This window comes from Bubalus kerabau, chromosome 4, assembly GCF_029407905.1.
Source record: "Bubalus kerabau isolate K-KA32 ecotype Philippines breed swamp buffalo chromosome 4, PCC_UOA_SB_1v2, whole genome shotgun sequence".
Classification (NCBI taxonomy): Eukaryota; Metazoa; Chordata; class Mammalia; order Artiodactyla; family Bovidae; genus Bubalus; species Bubalus kerabau.
The window spans coordinates 171,286,963-171,308,345 of record NC_073627.1 but is presented as its reverse complement, the minus strand read 5'-3'; the positions used below and the strand labels follow the sequence as shown (position 1 = coordinate 171,308,345).

Here is a 21,383-nt window from a genome sequence, read left to right as displayed (position 1 = left end):
AATGAGAGACTATTATTATTAGAAGTAGAAATAGTGAGCACAAACAGTGTATGTAACCCTGGGTGCTTATCAGAATTGCCTGGTGAGTTAAAAAAAAGAAGAAAAAAAACCCACCAGTGTCCAAGCTTTCCTGTAGATCTGCTGATGGGCATTTAGGATTGGGAGCCACCAGGCTAAGGGGCTCCAGATGGAGCAGTCCTTGCTTCCAGCCCCCAACTCTCTGGGCACCAGTCTGCCCTGTTCCTTCTGTTGAAATTTTGGGACCCTGCTCCTTTGCTTGGAAAGCATATTGCACAGAGCTCTCAGCCTTTTTCTTTGCCCAGATTCTTCCGCACTGTGCTATGTAGAAATATCTTCATGTTTCTGCCTTATAGATGGCAGTCAACCCTTCTTTCCAACCCAGATGCAAATTGACCCATTTTTACTACTCTCCGTCACTTCTGTCAGGGTTGGGGGTGGGAAGTGGGAACCAGATGCCTTTGTCCTCAGACCATAAGGGATATAAGTGGGAAAATCATATTGAGACAGGAACTCTGCAGACAATACTTCTGCTTTATATTCTGTTTGTGTACAGACATATACTGTATGTGGTATTGCTCACACAGGTATACTTGGTATGCGTCAAAACCACATGCATACATGGGGCCATTTTTGTTTCTGGTATCCTTATGCAATCTTGAAAATGAAAGTTGTGAAGGTATCGGAGAGCACTTGTGATAGGTCTTCAAATTCTTTCTCATAACCATATTTTTACATCTTCCAATAAGAGCTGCTGCTGCTGCTAAGTCATTTCAGTCATGTCTGACTCTGTGCGACCCCATAGATGGCAGCCTACCAGGCTCCCCCGTCCCTGGGATTCTCCAGGCAAGAACACTGGAGTGGGTTGCCATTTCCTTCTCCAATGCATGAAAGTGAAAAGTCAAAGTGAAGTCGCTAAGTCGTGTCTGACTCTTCACGACCCCATGGACTGCAGCCCACCAAGCTCCTCCATCCAGCCAAGACTATTTTCTCCAAGCTGATTGCCTGGTGCTGCCTATGTCAGTGATATTTAAAATTTGAAATGGACAATTCTGATTTTGAAGACAAAAGTTTATTGTTATCATTATTTCTTCTTAGGTAGCAAAGACTCCAGTGGGAGAAATACACATGAAAGGTTGTTATAAAAAGCTTCTCTCTGTTAAACATTGAAGCTTTTTCACATTTGTAGAAAATGTCCAGACTTGTTTGTTAGGAAATCTGCTTTTTCTTGAAAATTAGCCTTGGTATTACTAGACTCTCTGCGGGGTCTTAACAAACTTCTTTTTTTTGTTGTTTTAACTGCCTTAAGAAAATAGAACATCGAAGGAATGAATTAGACTGCAGGAGGCATGAAATTACTTTTCTTCTATACAAAGACGGAAATACATCTGCTTCTTGATTATTTTACTGCCTTAGCTCTCATCTAAGGAGCCCTGGAAATACTGTCTGCTGAGAACAAACATCTTGCTTGGTCATCTACTTTCTGGTCATCTTCTAGGTTGGAAACATTTGCTCTAAGAGTTCTAATCCCTGACCTTTACTTTTATTCAGCTTTCTCCTTATTCTCAGACTTTCTGCCTATTGAGATACTTACCTTCATGACACTTTACTTATGGGACAATCCAAATGATAGGATTAACTTTCTAAAATCTCACACCTTTATTGGTTAACAATAGTTTCATTTATTTTATTATTATTTATTGATTTTTGACTGCTCTGGGTTTTTGTTGCTGCACACGGGGCTCTCTCTAGTTGCGGTGAGTGGAGACTACTTTCTAGTTTCAGTGTTCAGCCTTCTTGTTGCAGTGAGTTCTGTTGTTGCAGAGCACACTCTAGGGTACCCCGGCTCAGCAGTTGTGGCACCTAGGCTTAGTCCCTCCAGCATGCGGAATCTTCCCGGACCAGGGATCGAACCCACATCCCCTACATTGGCAGGTGTATTCTTGACCACTGAGCCACAAGGAAAGTCCTACAACCGTTTAAAAAAATATATACATTATTTATGCTTGTGATATAAAAAAAGCAACACGGATTGCTTGATTCCACAAATAAGGAAATTGAGGGTCAGAGGGGTTAAGTGACTTAGCTAAGGTCATGCAATTAAGAAGCTGTAGAGCCAGAACTTGGAGCCAGGTTTGATGCTTCTGCTGTTAAACATTCTGTTGGCTCTCGGAGTTGCAGTTGTCCTTCATCATGGTATGTTTTGCTAGCAACATTTCCCTGTGTTCTTTCTTATCTTTTAGGTGATGATCTCTTAGAAGATGATGGGATTTTCAATATTTCAATATTTAATGAAGTTTGCTTGAAATTGAACAGGCATTCTAGGAAAGTTGGATCAGAACAAGTGTATCAAGTAAGAAGATCTCTTATGCTATTCTTAATAAATTGTGTCACTTAAATATTTGGGTGCTCTCCAAGTGGGGATCCAGAGTATTTAAACACACAAATGGAATGAACTTCTAGATTGTTTAATTTTTATTTCTAGAGATGGATGCAAGACAGCTGCAAGTGAGGAACTAAATTGAAGGAAGATACTATATATATATTTTTTAATTTTAATGATTTGCTATCATTTTCTCTGATATTTCATATATATTATATCTTATTAATATGAGATCCAACCAGTCCATTCTGAAGGAGATCAGCCCTGGGTGTTCTTTGGAAGGAATGATGCTAAAGCTGAAACTCCAGTACTTTGGCCACCTCATGAGAAGAGTTGACTCATTGGAAAAGACTCTGATGCTGGGAGGGATTGGGGGCAGGAGGAGAAGGGGACGACAGAGGATGAAATGGCTGGATGGCATCACTGACTCGATGGACGTGAGTCTCAGTGGACTCTGGGAGTTGGTGACGGAAGGGAGGCCTGGCGTGCTGCGATTCAGGGGGTCGCAAAGAGTCGGACACGACTGAGCGACTGATCTGATCTGATATTAGTTGCAGCTGGTTTTGTCATCAAATTCATACATGGAGGTGGGTTTTTAAGAAACTTCTTGCAGGGCTGTTGGTTCTCATTTAACTTGAATTTATAAACATCACAAATCTCAAGTAAAATTGTGAGTGTAATCAGGTAGGAACTGAGATTTGTTATTTTTGTGTCAGTTTCAGTTCAGTTCAGGCAAATTTTGCCTCAGACCGATCTTCATTCTACCCCGTTGCATTCATTCTGTCCTGTTGCATTCACCCAATCCAAATTCTCATACAGCATAACAGCGTTCCTAGTACTTGAAAAATTAATATTTAAAAAAAGTGACATTCATATCTCATTTACCTTTTCTATTTATTGGGGAGAAAGAGTATCTGCACTTAGATGGCTTTATATTCAGAGAAATTCTCCAGGTAGCTGCTTGGAACTTTCTAATTTTGTTCAGTTTAGTTCAGTTCAGTTGAGTCACTCAGTCATGTCCGACTCTTTGAGACCCCATGGACTGCAGCATGCCACGCCTCCCTGTCCATCACCAACTCCCAGAGCCTACTCAAACTCATGTCCATTGAGTCGGTGATGCCATCCAGCCATCTCATCCTCTGTCGTCCCCTTCTCCTCCCACCCTCAATCCTTCCCAGCATCAGGGTCTTTTCCAATGAGTCAGTTCTTCGCATCAGGCGGCCAAAGTATTGGAGTTTCAGCCTCAGCATCAGTCCTTCCAATGAATATTCAAGACTGATTTCCTTTAGGATGGACTGGTTGGATCTCTTTGCAGTCCAAGGGTCTTCTCCAACACCACAGTTCAATAGCATCAATTCTTCAGCGCTCAGCTTTCTTTATAGTCCAACTCTCACATTCATACAGTTTAGTGCCTAGCAAATCATCTGGCAGAACGTAGACTAAGTATTAAATTAGAATTAATTCATCAACCATTTGCCAGAAGAATATCATGTGTTAGGACCTGGAAGTTCTGGTCCGAATTAATATAAGCATACATGTAAACAGACAACTACAATTTGGTATCATGAGAGTTTTGATAAAAAGTAAATAAATGGAATAGGAGATGATGTTCAGGTACAGTTTTCTTTTAACAAGAATCAGAAATGATGCTGAGTCATAGACAGTAAGTAGGAATTCACCAGATGAAAGATGTTGGGTGAGGTGGAAGAAGGGCACCGTGGGCATGTAGAGTAGCTTATTGGATAATCGAGAATGTGGCTTTTTGGAGGAACAGAGAAAACAAGGGAGATGGGAAGAAATGAGACAAAAATCTGAGTAGTGGCCTGGTCATCCTTGATTCCTATACTTTTGAGCTTGGATCTTATTTTGATGTCTCTGTGGAGGCACTGAAGAATAAACAGGTGAGTGAAATATTCAAATTTTTATACTGGAAAGAACACTGGATCTAGAAATATATTCAGGTACCTAAGTAATTTAATATAAAATAAAGATGGTTTTTCAAATGAATACAGAAATAAATGGTTTGGAGACAATTGGTTAACACCTTGGTTAAGAGGATAAATGATTCTTATTTCATGGCCTACACTAAAATGATTAAAGAGTTCAATTTAAAACTCACTATTTTTTTAATATGTCAGACAAAGATTAAGTAACATGTGTAACACTCTTAACAAATCCATTGGAAAGAAGTGAGCATTCAAAGGGAGTTTGCAAAAGAGAATATACTTACTGCCAAAACACACATGAGCATGTGTTATGCCTCAAAAAAAATATAAACCATGAGTTACCATAGTCTTTCTATAAATTTGGAGTGAATCCTGTTACACACAGCTGTGGGCACTTAAATTGGCATGATTTTCCAGAACGGTTATTTGTTAGGGTCTATCAGTAAATTTTCAGACATATACTATAGTTTATTATGCAGACATACACAGAAAGGTTAAACTATCCTCTGAAGCTTTATTTATATTAGGGGAAATTGAAAACAACTTAAATGTCCATTAATAGGGATTTGTTCCAATAAATAATCATACATTCATCGGATAGAACACTATCAGACTTGAAATATCTTCTGCTTCCCGCTGGACAGCATTTGCTGCTGTGGACCAGTATTGCCACTGAAATAGTCTCTTTCTCTCTTCTGGTCTGAGCCCTCTCAGTCTCCCTTACAAGAGCTCTCTTCTGTCCCTTATATTTGATTACCCCAAGGCTGTACCCTGTTCTCTTGTCCTAACATACCTGTCTTTGAGTGTCTAACCCATTGTCTTGACTTCCTTGACTGTCTCCGTCTCCCAAGACTCCTGAGTCGATTTAGTTAGGGCTAATCTATACTCCACCTAATGGGGAAATTGTTGTTCAAGAAACCTTGTAGCCTCACATTTCCCTTGTGAAGGAGCTGTTTTGGACCCATATCCATTTTCCTCCGTTCCTGATCAGTCAGTGAAGCCAAATCTGTATGTCTTGGTAGGATGAAGTGCTGCTAGTTTTTATGAAAAGTACAATGTTTTAAATGTGAATCATTCCTTTTATCTTGCTTCTTGTGCTCAAAGCATTTTTAATGTCCATATTGATATCTGATCAGTTATTTAGGTAGAAAGGACCTGTGTCTCAATTGAGGTGATTTAGACCCACTCCAGTACCCTTGCCTGGAAAATCCCATGGATGGAAGAGCCTGGTAGGCTGCAGTCCATGAGGTCGTGAAGAGTCGGACACAACTGAAGCGACTTAGCAGCAGCAGCACCAATCTATACTCTAAGCTCTGGGCCCTGTACCCCACCCCTACCAGCTTCCTGTGCTCCCTTTAGCACTGTGTCTTCACATATGTGACTCTCTACCTGCAAAACCCTTCTTTCCCTCATTGTACCTGGCTAACTCCTGCTTGTCCTGCAGTGATCAGCTTGGTCATCTCCCTGGTGGGAGGCCTTCACTGACCTCTTCCCCCAAATGCCATCCCTTCTTTGAATTGTTTTTCCTATCCTGACTTTTCACATCCGCAACTCACATGGGTAATGCTAATTTCCCCTTCAGTCCACAATTAAGATGAGGAAGCCTTCCCTGATCCCTAAGGAGGAAGGTCAGGTGGCCCTCCTGGGTACTCCTCCAGCCTCATGTGTTGTAACACTTATTCCTGTGTATATTATTGGCCTAGATTCTTACCTGTGAGTTCCTTGAGGTTGGGACCTGTATCTTATTTACTGCTGTATACCCAACACTGTATACTCTGGCTGGCAAGTAACAGGCACTCTATCCATTTGTAGGATTATTTAATTTTATAATATGTTGTTAAGTAAAAAGACTATATTATAAAATTATTCAAACTGTGTGATTTCAAGTTTGTTAACTAGAAAGTAATTTTTGTTTATAGATTGAAATACAGGTAGTTTAGAATGAGACAGACTAAATGCAGCCTCCATAGTTGTGAGGTTTTTCTCCAGCAGATGGCAGCAGTCTAAATGTAGACGTGGGTGAGGCCAAACGTCTGGATGGACAGAGTGCTTTCAATTGTCAACAGTGGGTGATATTGAGAAGAAAAGGGTAAGGGTGTTGAGGGTATCAGGCAAGGAGAGTGGTAGAAGTGATATAACAATGTTGTTTTTTTTTTTTTTTTTTTTGAGACAGGTGGGGAAGCTGAGAGTGGGGGTGTTAGAATACTAATAGACAGTTTTGAGTGAGGAAGTCTTAGGGGATTTCCTGAGAGCAATCAGCGTGGGAGCAAGTGGTCCAGAAGAATAGGGGATTGGGAGATCCTGGTGGAGCAGCTCAGAGGAGGACACAGTCTAGGCTGTGGATATGGGTAGCTCAGGTGGAGTGGAGGAACTTCACAGCAGTGAACTCAAGGCACTCTGAGACCAAGTTTTGATGGCTTATCTATATAAGGACTTTCATGTTACCCAAGAGAATGCTAGGAATGCTTGCCTCTGTGGGGGAGAGAGGAATCTCTCAATGGGCCAGGTGTCAGAGTCAGGTGGAAGAATGGCTGTGATGAAGAAGGGTAGAGGACGGAAGAGTCAGTGATACCAGCATCAAAGGGAACTCTAAAAATATGTACGTCCAGCTAAACACCAGATGATCATATGATCTGGGACTTTTACATGTTTTTTTTCCTTTATAAGCCCCTGTATTATATGTACATCTTGAGTTGGTGGTGGCTAGAGTATTTTTGGGTTAACACTGTGTGCGATGACTCCTTGTACCGAAAACTCTTTTCCAGAGCTCTACTAGGCAGGCTCAAGTGAAGTACCATGGCTCAGTTGCTCAGTTATGCGTTCCAAAGGCAGATAATTTGGGGTTGTCCTCATAAAAGTTTATAATGTCTGTTCTCGAGACTTGTCTATGGATTCCTTATGAATGAAATGAAAAGGATTTTGCCCAGTAATTCTAGTACAATCTCCTTCACCTGGGTAAGCTCAAGGGATTACTGTAGACTAGCTTGACATTTGGAGAAGGCAGTGGCACTCCACACCAGTACTCTTGCCTGGAAAATCCCAGGGACGGGGGAGCCTGGTGGGCTGCCATCTATGGGGTCGCATAGAGTCGGACATGACTGAAGCGACTTAGCAGCAGCAGCAGCAGCAGCTTGACATTTGGTTCATCTGAGATGTAGTGATGCATTTTAAGCTTAGTCTTATAGCTGGTTGAGGGGGATGTTGCATAGGCTAGGTAGGGTAACTTTGTAAAACTGTCACCCAGTTTAGCTTGCTATTGTATTAAAAATAATTCTCTGTGGGTGAGGATAAGTAGAAGGAAGCTCCTTGCTTTCTTTCCATTTTGCTTGTAGTATAGGTATCTGCAAGCCAAACAAATTTAATGCATCCCTTTCTTTTAATCTCATGACAGTTTAAAGTTCTAGGTCGAAGGTGGTATCTGAATACTTTTTATCACGCAACATCGTTTAACTTCACTACGAGGGAACAGACGGCAGTGGTGTGTTTAGATCTGTATCCAGCAACTGACTACTCGGTGAATGTCACCCTCCTGGGATCTCCGGAGCGGCCGTCGGTGCAAACAACAGTAACCACCGCACCAGCAGGTAGGTGGACTGTCTTTCTGTTTGGGGTCTTAAACAAGTTAAATGTGTATTGAACTACACGACATGGGGGAGCATAAAGAATGCTAGTCTTGGAGGCAGGAGACCTTGGTTCTCGGTCTAACAAACTGCCAGTTTTGTCTGGGGTACAAGGTCTCTGAATCTTCCCTCCCCCAAAGGGGTGCTGGCTCAGAGAGGGTACAGACCAGGAACTGAATGATTTACTCAGGAATCTCTAGGAGTAATGGATCGAGCATTGTGTAAGGTTTTCTATCTTTCGCCTCAAATTTAAGACAGCTGAAACCTAAAGGTAGACATTTGGGCAACTAGAACCAGCTTCCAGGAGTTCGGAAGTGTGAGCTCCACTGTGTCGGGCATTGGAGGGACAAGGAGGCCACCTGACTGGGTCTCATACAAGCAGATTAACCCAACACAGAGAACAGTGGCCTAAAGCAGATTAGGCTCCTTCCCCTGTGGCTTGTGTTGTTGCTGTTTAGCTGCTCAATTGTGTCACTCTTTGCGACCCCATAGACTGCAGCACAGCAGGCTGCCCTGTCCTTCACTCTCTCCTGGAGCTTGCTCAAACTTGTGTCCATTGAGTCAGTGATGCCATCCAACCATCTCATCCTCTGTTGCCCCCTTCTCCTCCTGCCTTCAGTCTTTCCCAGAATCAGAATCTTTTCCAATGAGTCGACTCTTCACATCAGGTGGCCAAAGTATTGGAGCTTCAGCTTCAGCATCTGTCCTTGCAATGAATACTCAGGGTTGATTTCCTTTCCCAATAGAAGCGGCTGTGTCAACTCCACAGCTCCCCCTAGTGGCAAGAAATGCTGATGTCGCTACAATTAATTTCTTTCTTTTTTTTTTTTTTTTTTTGACGTGTTGTAGCAGCAGCAGCAGCAGCAGCAGGGCATTCAGCATCTTTAGTTCCCTGCTGCTGTTGCTGCTGCTGCTAAGTCGCTTCAGTCGTGTCCGACTCTGTGCGACCCTACAGACGGCAGCCCACTAGGCTCCTCTGTCCCCAGGATTCAAACTCGCACCCACTGCATCGGAAGTGCTGAGTCTTAACCACTGGACTGCCAGGGAAGTCCTTCTACAATTAATTTCTTTTGTTCTTTTATCAGTAGGGTTTAAGGGACAAATCTATGGACAGCCGGGCAGAGACGCTGCCCCCTTTGAAGGAAAGCAGTAGAATAAGATAGGTCTTCCTCCTACCTTCCTGAGGCCTTTATTCTGTCCACCCACTGATCTATGCGGGTCGAGAGTGAACACTTTGGTCTTTGTACTTGGAAGGCTCTGAAATATAATAGACACAAGTGAGGGCCATTTAGTACAGGAGAATGAAAATTCACTATTTTATTTTCCATCTCAGATTATGCTTGGTATCAACAGACATTGCACGATGAATACCTCCTCACAGCATAAACCTAGCCCCCACATCCATTTCCAGAATTTGAATATACATTTCCTTCAACTGTTCAATCCTCAGAGGAATAAAAGTCTGAAATTAACACCGACTTCTCCTTGTAAATTAATATGTAAAGGTACTCGAGTCCCAGGTTCTTTCCTCCCCAGTGTTTTCTCTGCTAAGTCTCTGTCAGAGTGGCCTGCTTGTGATGGAGAGTGTGTTCTAGCTGTTACATCCTAGAAATCTTGTTTTTTGTAATAGACGTGACTTCTTGGTGGAGGTACTGCTCAGTCACTCAGTCGGGCCCAACTCTTTGCGATCCCATGAACAGCAGTACCCTGCCAGGCTTCTCTGTCCATGGGATTCTCCAGGCAAGAATACTGGAGCGGGTTGCCATTTCCTCCTCCAAGGGATCTTCCCAACCCAGGGACTGAAACTGCATCTGTTGATCTCCTACCTTGGCAGGCAGATTCTTTATCACTGAGCCACCTGGAAAGCCTATATTACTAAGGAACCTCCAAACTTGAGGTAATCTTGAATTATCCCAAGTTTCATCTTTCAATGTCTCAATGTGAGGCCCAGAGTTACAGAACTTTGAAAAGCAAAATTAGGTGAGAGCTGTACAACACTGTGAGTGTACTAAATATCGTTGAATTGTATGCATTAAAGTGGTGAATTTTATGTTGTGTGAATGTCAGTGAGAAAAACCCGGTGGATTAGATATGTTTGTCTTGCTCCTGGGCCTCAGTTACCTTCTGCGTGATCCGTTATGTGACATAATTCAAGTAAAATGTTTAACATAGTTCCTAGTACATAATAATGTACATAATATGTACATTATATTACACGATGATGTAATATATTATATTATTATTATATTACATAATATTTTATGTAATATAATAATATATACATCATTATATTACATAATGTAATTGTGTTACATGTTATATTACATAATGTAATATAATAATATATACTATTATTATATTACATAATAATGATGTAATGATGTAATAGTGATGGTAACGACAGTGCTAGCTTTATTTACTCATTTGTTTAAATTAATTTTTATTGGAAAATAGTTGCTTTTCAATGTTGTGTTAGTTTTTACTGTATAGTGAAGTGAATCAGCTACACGTATACACAGATCCCCTGTTTCGTGGATTTCCTTCGCGTTTGGGTCACCACAGAGCGCTGAGCAGAGTCCCCTGAGCTGCGTAGTCGGTTCTCATCAGTCGTCTATTTTATACGCAGCATCAGCTCTAACTTTGCTTTCTGAGCACTGAAGATGCGCAGCCATTGTTCAAAGTGCCTTCCTTGAGTCAACCCAAGCCCACCCAACCTTCTGAGGAAGGCATTGCTATTATTCCCCTTTTACAGATAAGGACCACGAGGCACAGAGAAAGTTAAGCAGCTTGCCCAAGATCACAAAACTCGTGAGCGGTACAAGTGGGATTTGAACCCAGTCTGGCTCCAGGGCCCTCATTTTTAATCAGTGCATCTACTGCTTTTAACTAAATATTAGTGCTCGAAAAAAAGAAAAATTTTGTTCCTAGAACCTAGCGCGTGTTAGTCCAGACCCACTTTGCCTTTCTCAGCCTTGGACCGTGAGCAGAAGCTTCAAGTGCCGTGGGTGTGTAAATGCATTCATTGAATAAATGTTCATTTCTTATCTATTGTGTGTCAGGCAGGTTCTGGTCACTGACAATGTAGCAGCAATAAAACAGTCTCAGCTGTCATGGGGTTGGAGTCAGGAGGTTGGAGAGGAGACAGATAAACAAGTAAGGAAATATATCATATGTTAGGTGGGGCTAGGGGTAAGATGAATAAAATTTGGCAAAGGGAGTGGCAGTTGATGGTCAGGGAGGGCCTCTATTGTAAAGAGACATTTAAGTACAGGTTTGAAGGAAGTGAGGGGAACACCATGTGACAGGCATGTCCTTGGCATGTTCTGGGAACATCAGGGAAGCCAGCATGGCTGGAGCAGAGTGAGTTGGAGAAAGTGGCAGGAGACGCAGTCTCTAGCTTGAGTTTAATGAGGGGGTCATGCTGCCAGGTTGAGAAAGTGAGACTATTGTTATCTCCTCCTTTGCAAGGTGGACCCCAGATTATCTACAGTGAGTATAATCGACCGTGGGACGTGTCAGCCTCTATGGGTCACTAAGCAATCGGAAGTCCACCCCCCGTGAGTTTCAACTTAATTTGGGAAATCTCTTTTCATAAAGTTACTTGGATTCCGTCTGACCTTAGGCTGCTCATCTGCTGTAGGGGGAGGAAATCTGCTCTCTCTGAACATTTTGGAACTTTGCCCATGGTGGCTCCAGGTCTTTCTTGTTGTCTATCCCACGTATTTAGAACCTTGTATTTTCATTTCTCCTTCAGGCCCTGTTTCTCCCACCCTCCACCGTTGCTAAAGATCTTGATCTGTGTAGTGAAAGAGCCTCCTTTCTCTGTAAGCAGGGCATGCATATCTATAGTAGGAAACTCTTCAAGTGAAACGCATTGTCTTAAACAGAAATGGACTCTCTGACATGGAAAACAAACTTACGGTTGCCAGAGAGGGACAGCAGGCGGCAGGTGGTGTGTTTAGTTGCTAAGTTGTGCCCGACTCTTTTGCAACCACAGTGACCGTAGCCTGCCAGGCTTCTCTGTCCATTGGATACTAGAGAGGGTTGCCATTTCCTTCCCCAGGGGATCTTCCCGACCCAGGGATTGAACCCATGTCTTCTGCATTGGCAGGTGGATTCTTTACCACTGAGCCATCTGGGAAGCTCCAGTGGGGGCAAGGGGCAGAGATAAATGAAGAACTTGGGATTAACATATACACGCTGCTATATATAAGGTAGGGCTTCCCTGTTGGCTCAGGTAAATCTAGAATCTTTACCTAGAATCTTTACCTGATTCTAGGTAAAGAATCTGCCTGCCAATCAGGAGATGCAGGAGACTGGGATTCAGTCTCTGGGTTGGGAAGATCCCCTGGAGAAGGAAATGGCCCTCAGTATCCCATGGACAGAAGAACCTGGCAGGCTACAGTCCATAGGGTCGCTAAAGTCAGACCCAACTTAGCCACTAAACAGCAGCAGCAACAACATGTATAAGGTAGGGAAACAACGAGGACCTACTGTATAGCACAGAGAACTGTATTCAATATCTTGTAATAACGTTTAATGGAAAAGAATTTGAAAAGTATATATATGTGTGTGTGTGTGTGTGTGTACGCAGAGTTGGACACGACTGAGCGACTGAACTGAACTGAATTGATATGTATATATATACATATATATATATAAACTGTATATTTGAATCACCTTGCTGTACACTTGAAACTAACACAAAATTGTAAATTAACTGTACTTCTATATACAGAAAGGAGGGTACATGCCAAATGGGGAGAAAAGTACTGCAATAAACTCATAGTCATTAAAAAAGAAAGAAAGAAAGAAATGTAATGTCTTGCAACACAGTCCCAACTTCCTGCTCTTTTCTCTGAATTTCTCTGTCCCCAGAAACCTCCCAAGAATTGTTTTAATCCAAATGACTTCCTATTATTGAATGCCTTGCTTCTGAGTCCTGCTTCCTGGTTAAGAGGTTTCCTTTGTCTTTCCTGGAAAATTACCCTCCTCTGATCCTTGGGCTGCTGTTGAGTTTCTGGAACTTGTGCTTTCATTGGACTGATGTGGTCAGGAAGTCTCCTAGGTTAGTGGTTTTTCACCCAAACCCCACCTTTCCTTAGAACTGAATTTCTAAGACTTGAACTGCCCGTGTTTCTTTGATGGGAACTGAAGCACTCCTTCCTACCACCCTTTCCTTTACTGCGTTGGGAGGGATAATCCTCCAGTGTTCGAGGGTTTCCTAAGTGTTCCCTTCTGCTCTGTCAGGCTAGCTGAGTGGTAAGCTTTCAACCTTCCACGCCAGCTGTTTCTATTCCTTCTCCTTCCCCAGGCCTGGCTAATACCTTTTGCTGTAGATTAGTACTTACCTTCTCTATATTTGCTTTTTGTTTTCGTACTTCGATGTTTGTTCTCCTAACATATAACTTTGGATTCTACCTGTGAGGTCTTCATAGAGCAAGAGCGATGCCTTGCCTCAGTCAGTGTTCAAATACATTCTTCCCACCTTCCCTCTTGTTAGGAGGTATTTATTTCTGTTCAGTTCAGTCTATGACCTCAGCCTGGACCTGATCAAGGGTCAGGCACCCTGAATCCTCCTTACATCTCTGCTTTCTGCTCCTTCTTTTCAAGTTTTAAATCCGTGTATTTCCCGGGCAGACTTTCTTGTAGTCTGTGCCATACCTGGTGTTTCAGCTGTAAGAACAATGTCACCTGGAAACTCACTTAATGATGCCTGAAGAATCCTACACTGATCTTTCTAGTCTTTCTCTTATTAAAAATGTCACATTTTCTGTAGCTACATAGTACCACAACTCCAGTTACTGAAAAGTTCTCTATTAGTGCTTACACTGGGTTACCTATTTACAACTGTCAGAGGACCCTTCTTGATAGAATAATATTTAACTCTGATCCCACCTTTTGGGGGATCATTTTGTTTTTTCTCCAGAATAGTCCCTTTATTCTTCTCTTTGATGATTTTCAGCCATTTCCCTGACCTCGTGAGTATTTCTGCCTTTTCTAGTCTCTTTAGAGCAGTTACATTTGGATATATCTCCTTTTCCTTACTGTAGTTTTCTAGCTGGGATAATAACATTGTACAGGAGATAGTAATCAAAACCATCCCCAAGAAGAAGAAATTCAAAAAGGCAAAATGGTTGTCTGAGGAGGTATTACAAATAGCTGAGAAAAGAAGAAAAGCGAAAAGCAAAGGAGAAAAGGAAAGATATAAGCATCTGAATGCAGAGTTCCAAAGAATAGCAAGGAGAGATACAAAAGCCTTCCTCAGTGATCAATGCACAGAAATAGAGGAAAGTAATAGAATGGGAAAGACTAGAGGTCTCTTCAAGAAAATTAGAGATACCAAGGGAACATTTCATGCAAAGATGGGCACAAGAAAGGACAGAAATGGTATGGACCTAACAGAAGCAGAAGATATTAAGAAGAGGTGGCAAGAATACATAGAAGAACTGTACGAAAAAGATCTTCATGACCCAGATAACCATGATGGTGTGATCACTGGACTAGAGCCAAACATCCTGAAATGTGAAGTCAAGTGGGCTTTAGGAAGCATCACTATGAACAAAGCTAGTGGAGGTGATGAAATTCCAGTTGAGCTATTTCAAATCCTAAAAGATGATGCTATGAAAGTGCTGCACTCAATATGCCAGCAAATTTGGAAAACTCAGCAGTGGCCACAGGACTGGAAAAGCTCAGTTTTCATTCCCATCTCAAAGAAAGGAAATGCCAAAGAATGCTCAGACTACCACACAATTGCACTCATCTCACACGCTAGTAAAGTAATGCTCAAAATTCTCCAAGCCTGGCTTCAACAGTATGTGAACCATGAACTTCTAGATGTTCAAGCTGGATTTTGAAAAGGGAGAGGAACCAGGTATCAAATTGCCAACACCCACTGGATCATTGAAAAAGCAAGAGAGTTCCAGAAAAACACCTACTCCTGCTTTATTGACTATGCCAAAGCCTTTGACTGTGTGGATCACAAGAAACTGTGCACGATTCTGAAAGAGATGGGAATACCAGACCATCTTACCTGTCTGCTGAGAAATCTGTATTCAGGTCAAGAGGCAACAGTTAGAACTGGATATAGAACAACAGACTGGTTCCAAATCAGGAAAGGAGTACATCAAGGCTGTATATTGTCACCCTGCTTATTTAACTTATATGCAGAATACATCATATGAAATGCTGGGTTGGATGAAGCACAAGCTGGAATCAAGATTACTGGGAGAAATATCAATCACCTCAGATACGCAGATGACACCACTCTTATGACGGAAAGTGAAGAAGAACTAAACTAAGAGGCTAAAGGCTAAAGAGCCTCTTGATGAAAGTGAAAGAGGAGAGTGAAAAAGTTGGCTTGAAACTCAACATTCAGAAAACGAAGATCATGGCATCTGGTCCCATCACTTCAAGGCAAATAGATGGGAGAACAATGGAAACAGTGACAGATTTTATTTTGGGGGGCTCCAAAATCACTGCAGATGGTGACTGCAGCCATGAAATTAAAAGACACTTGCTCCTTGGAAGAAAAGCTATGACCAACCTAGACAGCATATTGAAAAGCACAGACATTACTTTGCCGACAAAGGTCCGTTTAGTCAAAGCTATGGTTTTTCCAGTAGTCATGTGAGAGTTGGACTATAAAAAAGCTGAGCGCCAAAGAATTGATGCTTTTGAACTGTGGTGTTGGAGAAGACCCTTGGACTGCAGGGAGATCCAACCAGTCCATCCTAAAGGAAATGTCTTGAATATTCATTGTAAGAACTGATACTGAAGCTGAAACTCCAATACTTTGGCCACCTGATGGGAAGAACTGATTCATTGGAAAAGACCCTGATGCTGGGAAAGATTGAAGGCGGGAGGAGAAGGGGACGACAGAGGATGAGATGGTTGGATGGCATCACTGACTCAGCGACATGAGCTTGAGCAGGCTCCAGGAGTTGGTGATGGACAGGGAGGCCTGGCGTGCTGCCTGCAGTCCACGGGCTCACAGTCACAGTTGGACGCAACTGAGCCACTGAACTGAACCGAATATGATTTCAAATTTTCTTCTCCTCCTTCACTTTATTCCATTTTCTCCCAATATTGTCCCATTTGCAAGATGCAAACTTCTTCTGTAAACTGATTTCATTCCTTTTTCAGAGCTTGAGCAAATCTCATCTTTAGAAAGAAAGGGTTCTAGCCAATACCATTTATGACTTTTCCTCAGCACTTGAGTTTGTAATAATCCCACTGGATTTTATCCCCTTTTCAACCAGGAAGAATCCCTGCTCTAGAATCCCCAGGCTGTTGTTGTTGTTCAGTTGCTAAGTCGTGTCCGACTCCTTGTGACCCCTGGACTGCAGGGGTCCAATGCAGTCCTCCAGGCTGCATGTCTGGAGGCCTCCCTGTCCTTTACTGTCTCCCAGAGTTTGCCCAAGTTCATGTCCATTGAATTGATGATGCCATCCAACCATCTCATCCTCTGTTGCCCTATTCTTCTGCCTTCAGTCTTTCCCAGCTCAGGGTCTTTTCCAGTAAGTTGGCTCTTTGCATCATGTGGCCAAAGCATTGGAGCTTCAGCTTCAGCATCAGTCCTTCCAACAAGTAGGATTGGAAGGACTGATGCTTTAGGATTAACTGGTTTGATCTTCTCAGTCTGGGGCTCTGTAAAACAATCCAGAGCAATTTGAGAGCCTGTGGTGTTGGGGTGACTCCTGAGCCTGTAGACAAACCATGGGTTCAGTCTTTTCTCAGATCTCTTCATTCTGAACAAGATAAAGAGAGACAGAATTTGGGGCAGCTAATCTCCGGTTTGCTAATGTCTGGCTCTCCCAGATGCCCTCTAAAATCTATCAAAATCTCCCACTAATGATCTTTTTGTGCTTCACAAACTTTAGCTAACACAAGAATCACCTGAAGAGCTTATTAAAGCATAGGTTCCTGAACTCCAACCTAGAGGTTCTGACTCAGCAGGCCTAGAGCACAGACCTCAAAATTTCATTTCTAGTAAGTTTCCAGGCCTTGCTGATGCTGCCAGTCCATGTTTTGAGCAGCACTGCTCTAACCACACAAGCTACTTGGCTACTTCTGAGCAAATTAAAACCTTTACTTAGAAGAAAAGACACGATAAAGAGAAAGATCTCCCCCCCAAAAAGTGGTGGACAAGATAATTCAAAGTGCTCATGCCTAAGAAACTCACACATTTTGCCTGATATGTGAAGTTTTCCTGGTAGTTGAATATCTATCAATACCCCATCTAATTATTTTTTTAACGTGGCTACACCAAGTCTTCGTTGTGGTGCATGGGCTCTAGCTCCCTGGTCAGGGATGGAGCCCAGGCCCCCTGCACTGGGAACATAGAGTCTTAACCACTGGACCACCAGGCAAGTCTCAGTGCTTGATCTATTCTTGCAATTCTAGTATAGAGACCAAGAGCCTCCATCTCTCCTGGTGGTGCTTTGCTCCCCGGTGGTGGCTCTTGTCTTGATATAACCTCAGTGTATTCACATGTTGCAGGTAGAAGAGCGGGACTCTTACCTACCCCACTTCTGCAGACTGACACATGAAAAGTAAAGTATCGACTTTATTTGCCTAAGCAAGTTCCGAGGAATTACCCCAACATAGTTCTAGTAAGAGTGATACTAGAGAATGAGGCTTAGATATGTGTGGCAAAATGGGGTTTCCTACTGTCTTTCCCCCTGGAAGTTTGGGTAGTTGGGTCTGCACAGGGACCCTTGCCTGCCTTACCCACCCAGTCTCAGGCTGATGATCCGAGAAGAAGGAGTGCGCAGAGACCAGTTACTCACTTCTTGGAAACGAGTTACATATGTCCCTTGCACCTGAGTCTAGGCAGGTCCTAGACAGCAAGGATCTGCTTCTTTGGGCAGTGACCTATGACATATGAACTCCACCCACTAGGAAATGTGACCGAAGGAATAGTAGCCCTCTTCTTACCTGTCAGATTACATATTACTGTTCATTCCTTGAGGATTAGTGAGTAGGGAGTGGAGAGAGGCCATAATTGTTCTTTCTTTTGTAAAAATCAGGAGACAGGTAACTAGCAAGCTTTAACACACATGACCTCTGTAATGTTAGAGAGTTGATTGGGAAAGATCCATTCTAGTTCTAGGAGTGTAAGTTAGGAAAGTAACTCTAAGTTCCTCCAAATTCATGTATTTCAACATCCAAATTTCTTGACTGATTTCTTTACCATTGTTATTACATTTATCTGTTCAATTCTGTGTTTTCATTGATATATACAACTTATTCATAGAGTAAGAGTTTATTATTGGTGTCAAATTATTTGTGTCAAATACTTATCCTGTTTTATCATTTTTTTTAATTTGTTTATGATGTCTTTGATGTATAAAGGTTTTAGGTTTCTATGCAGTCCAATCGATCTTTCCTTTGTGATTTATTGTATTAATGTTAAATATAGATTTTTTTCAAACAATAGTTTTTATTTATAGTCCATCTTTTCTTTCTAGGACTTAAAGTAACCTGCACCATAGGGAAAGTGTTAGCTGCTCAGTTGTGTCAGACTCTTTGCGACCCTATGGACTGTAGCCCGCCAGGCTCCTCTCTTGGTGGGATTAATCTGACAAGAATACTGGAGTGGGTTGCCATTTCCTCCTCCAGCAGATCTTCCCAACCCAGGGATCGCACCTGGGTCTCCCACATTGCACACAGATTCTTTACCATCTGAGCCACCAGGAAAGCTAAGTGACCTGCATGGGTATGTAAAATAAGTAGGTAACCTAAAGAAGAATGTAAAACAAACTCAGGGGCCTAAAAAAGATGTCAGAATAAGGCTAAGAATAATTCATATCCTTATAATCTATTTACTTTTTCATCAGTGGCTCGCACATTTAGGTTTAAGTTTTCAACCCATCCAGCCAGGAAGGAAGCCATTACATGACTTATAAGGTTACAACAAATGGTGTTTTTGGAAAGAAGTAAAGTTATTTTCAGCATATAGAAATTTCTGATTCAGGGGGGTGGTTCATAAGTAATTCAGTGTTTGAGCAGCATTTTATGATTTTATGATGCTGTTTCTTACATTGCCCCTCAACATGGCTCATTGTATTTTCAGTTCAGTTCAGTTCAGTTGCTCAGTCATGTCTGACTCTTTGCAACCCCATAAATCGCAGCACAGCAGGCCTCCCTATCTATCACCAACTCCCGGAGTTCACTCAGACTCACGTCCATCAAGTCGGTGATGCCATCCAGCCATCTCATCCTCTGTTGTCCCCTCCTCCTCCTGCCCCCAATCCCTCCCAGCATCAGGGTCTTTTCCAATGAGTCAACTCTTTGTATTGTATTTTAGAAAAGCATGATTCATTGTGGAGTGGGCAAGGAAAGGTGCCTTAGAAATGCCTGTGCTCTGCTGATCTGACTTGATTCAGGGGTATGATTAGGTTAGTTCAGATTATTTGGAGGAATGAACTGGCGTCCATGTTTTTCAGGAAATGTTTCCTGAATATTGCTGCTCGATAAATGATGGGGCCCATGTGTTCAGATGGTTCTGTCTCATCCATCCCTAGGAAACAGTTGATCTGTATTGCCAGTTGAATTACAAGGATCTGTGCCTGAAAAGAAGGCTACCTGCCTCCATTATAGGGCTAAGCCAAGTCTAGGGAGCTAAGCTAAGGGAAATGTACAGATCTGCCCTCCATGGTTGAATCTCAATTCCTGTCCTTACAATGTGATCACATACTTTTAGCCTGAAAATATCATGGTAGTTGTAACTAGATACCAAATTTGTCTTAAGAAAAATTTCAGCAAAATAATGAACTCTCAACTTTGAAGAATGGTTATATCCTTCTAAGACAAACTGAAATGTACATCAAGGACAATTAAAATGATACCCTATTTATAGAGTTATAGAAGGGCAATAAAAACAGTAACTGTGCTTTCCAGATAGTTGATTTGTAGCCATTTTTTTTCTTGACAATATTTACTTTGAAAAACCAACTGTCTATTTAGGCTGCTCCTAATTAGAGGTTTAAAACGGAATCATTTATGACTAAGAGAATGCTGGTTTTTCTGTTCTCTTTAGAAGAGGGTTGCTTGCATTTAGTTACTTCTAAAATAGTGCTGGTAAATTTTTAAAAGTATCTAAAAAAGAGGAACAGGCCACTTTTCCTCTATTCCCTGGTAGAATGCCTGATTGATGAAGTGGCTTACGATAGCAGGTTTTCTAATAGCATGCGTAATTTGGGATCTCTTGGGACCTTATAAAACTTCCCCTGTAACTGATTGCTGTTCACAGAATTGAAGTCCAAATAAAAGATAGTAAAGACTGCAAATAATTTAACCTGGTTTCTGATATTTTTCCACAAAATGATAAATATTGTAATAACATTTCTGGGTGGAAAAGGTATGTCTGAAGTCAGCCTGCTTCCTTATAAGCCATCAGCCTGAGAAACTCATACTTGCCGTTGGCCAAGCCAAAAATCAGCATATATTTTGCATGGAATAGCCAGTCATCTGTAATATGCCAAAAATGGAGAGAGAAAATGGTTGTTCTTTATAAGATAATGACATTGTAGATCCAACTAGGTAGAACCATACTCAGAGGATAAATAAAGATGAATAAGTTCTTTGGAATTGGAGCTCATCATTAAATGGACTTTAAATGGCTCTAGATGCAATGGGTTCATCTCATTCTTCCGTTTCAGGGCCACCATATTCTAATCGTGTGTACAGACAAAGAGGCTCCAAGGCTCTCTCCTTGGCTGCAATCAGACAAAAGACCACTTACTTCTTAGTTTACCCTATCCATTAATACAGTACAAAGGAAACCGAACTACTTGATGTTCTTTTTTCTTTTCATTTCCTTGTGACTTTTAAATTAGATATAATTTCACATTTCTCTCTCTTGTTCTTTCTTTCTCATCCCTTTTCCTGAAATAAATCCCACTTGGTCATTAGTACATTATTTTTTTATATGGCATTAGATTCTGTTTCTTACTTTTCTTTGAGTATTTTTGCACCAATATTCATAAGTGATGTGAATTTATAGTTTTCTTTCTTCTTCTGCACTATCCTTATCAGGTTTAGACATTAGTATTTTCCTTGTTTCATAAAAAGAATTTGGAAAATTTCCTTCATCATCACAATTTATGAAGCATTTGGACTATTAAGTAGAATTCCTTTGGGTAACAGTCTAGGCCTAGGGATTTTCTGTGTTAGTTCCTTGATGATGGTTTCAATTTTTTTTTTTTTTTAATGGACATTGGTATGTTTCAGCTTTTAATGTCTAATGGAGGCCATTTTGGTAAACTGTGTTAGGAATTACCGATTTTATCTGTTTTCAAAATTTATTTGCATGGTGGTCTGCAAAAGTAACTTTTTGAATTTTCTTTTATTTCAAAGATTATTTCTCCTTTTACTTGATTTTTTCCTTTTTATTTTCTAGCTGATTAGTTA

General features: G+C 41.5%; 1 protein-coding gene across 1 annotated transcript in view; it reads left to right on the top strand.

Annotated features, from left to right (window-relative positions):
• The window catches only part of SUSD1 (sushi domain containing 1), a 135,696-nt gene that overhangs the window by 65,944 nt on the left and 48,369 nt on the right, over positions 1-21,383 (top strand). The window contains exons 9-10 of the mRNA XM_055579321.1: positions 2,262-2,371; positions 7,739-7,931. Coding sequence (XP_055435296.1) covers positions 2,262-2,371; positions 7,739-7,931 — 303 coding nt within the window. The remainder of the gene's footprint in view (positions 1-2,261; positions 2,372-7,738; positions 7,932-21,383) is intronic.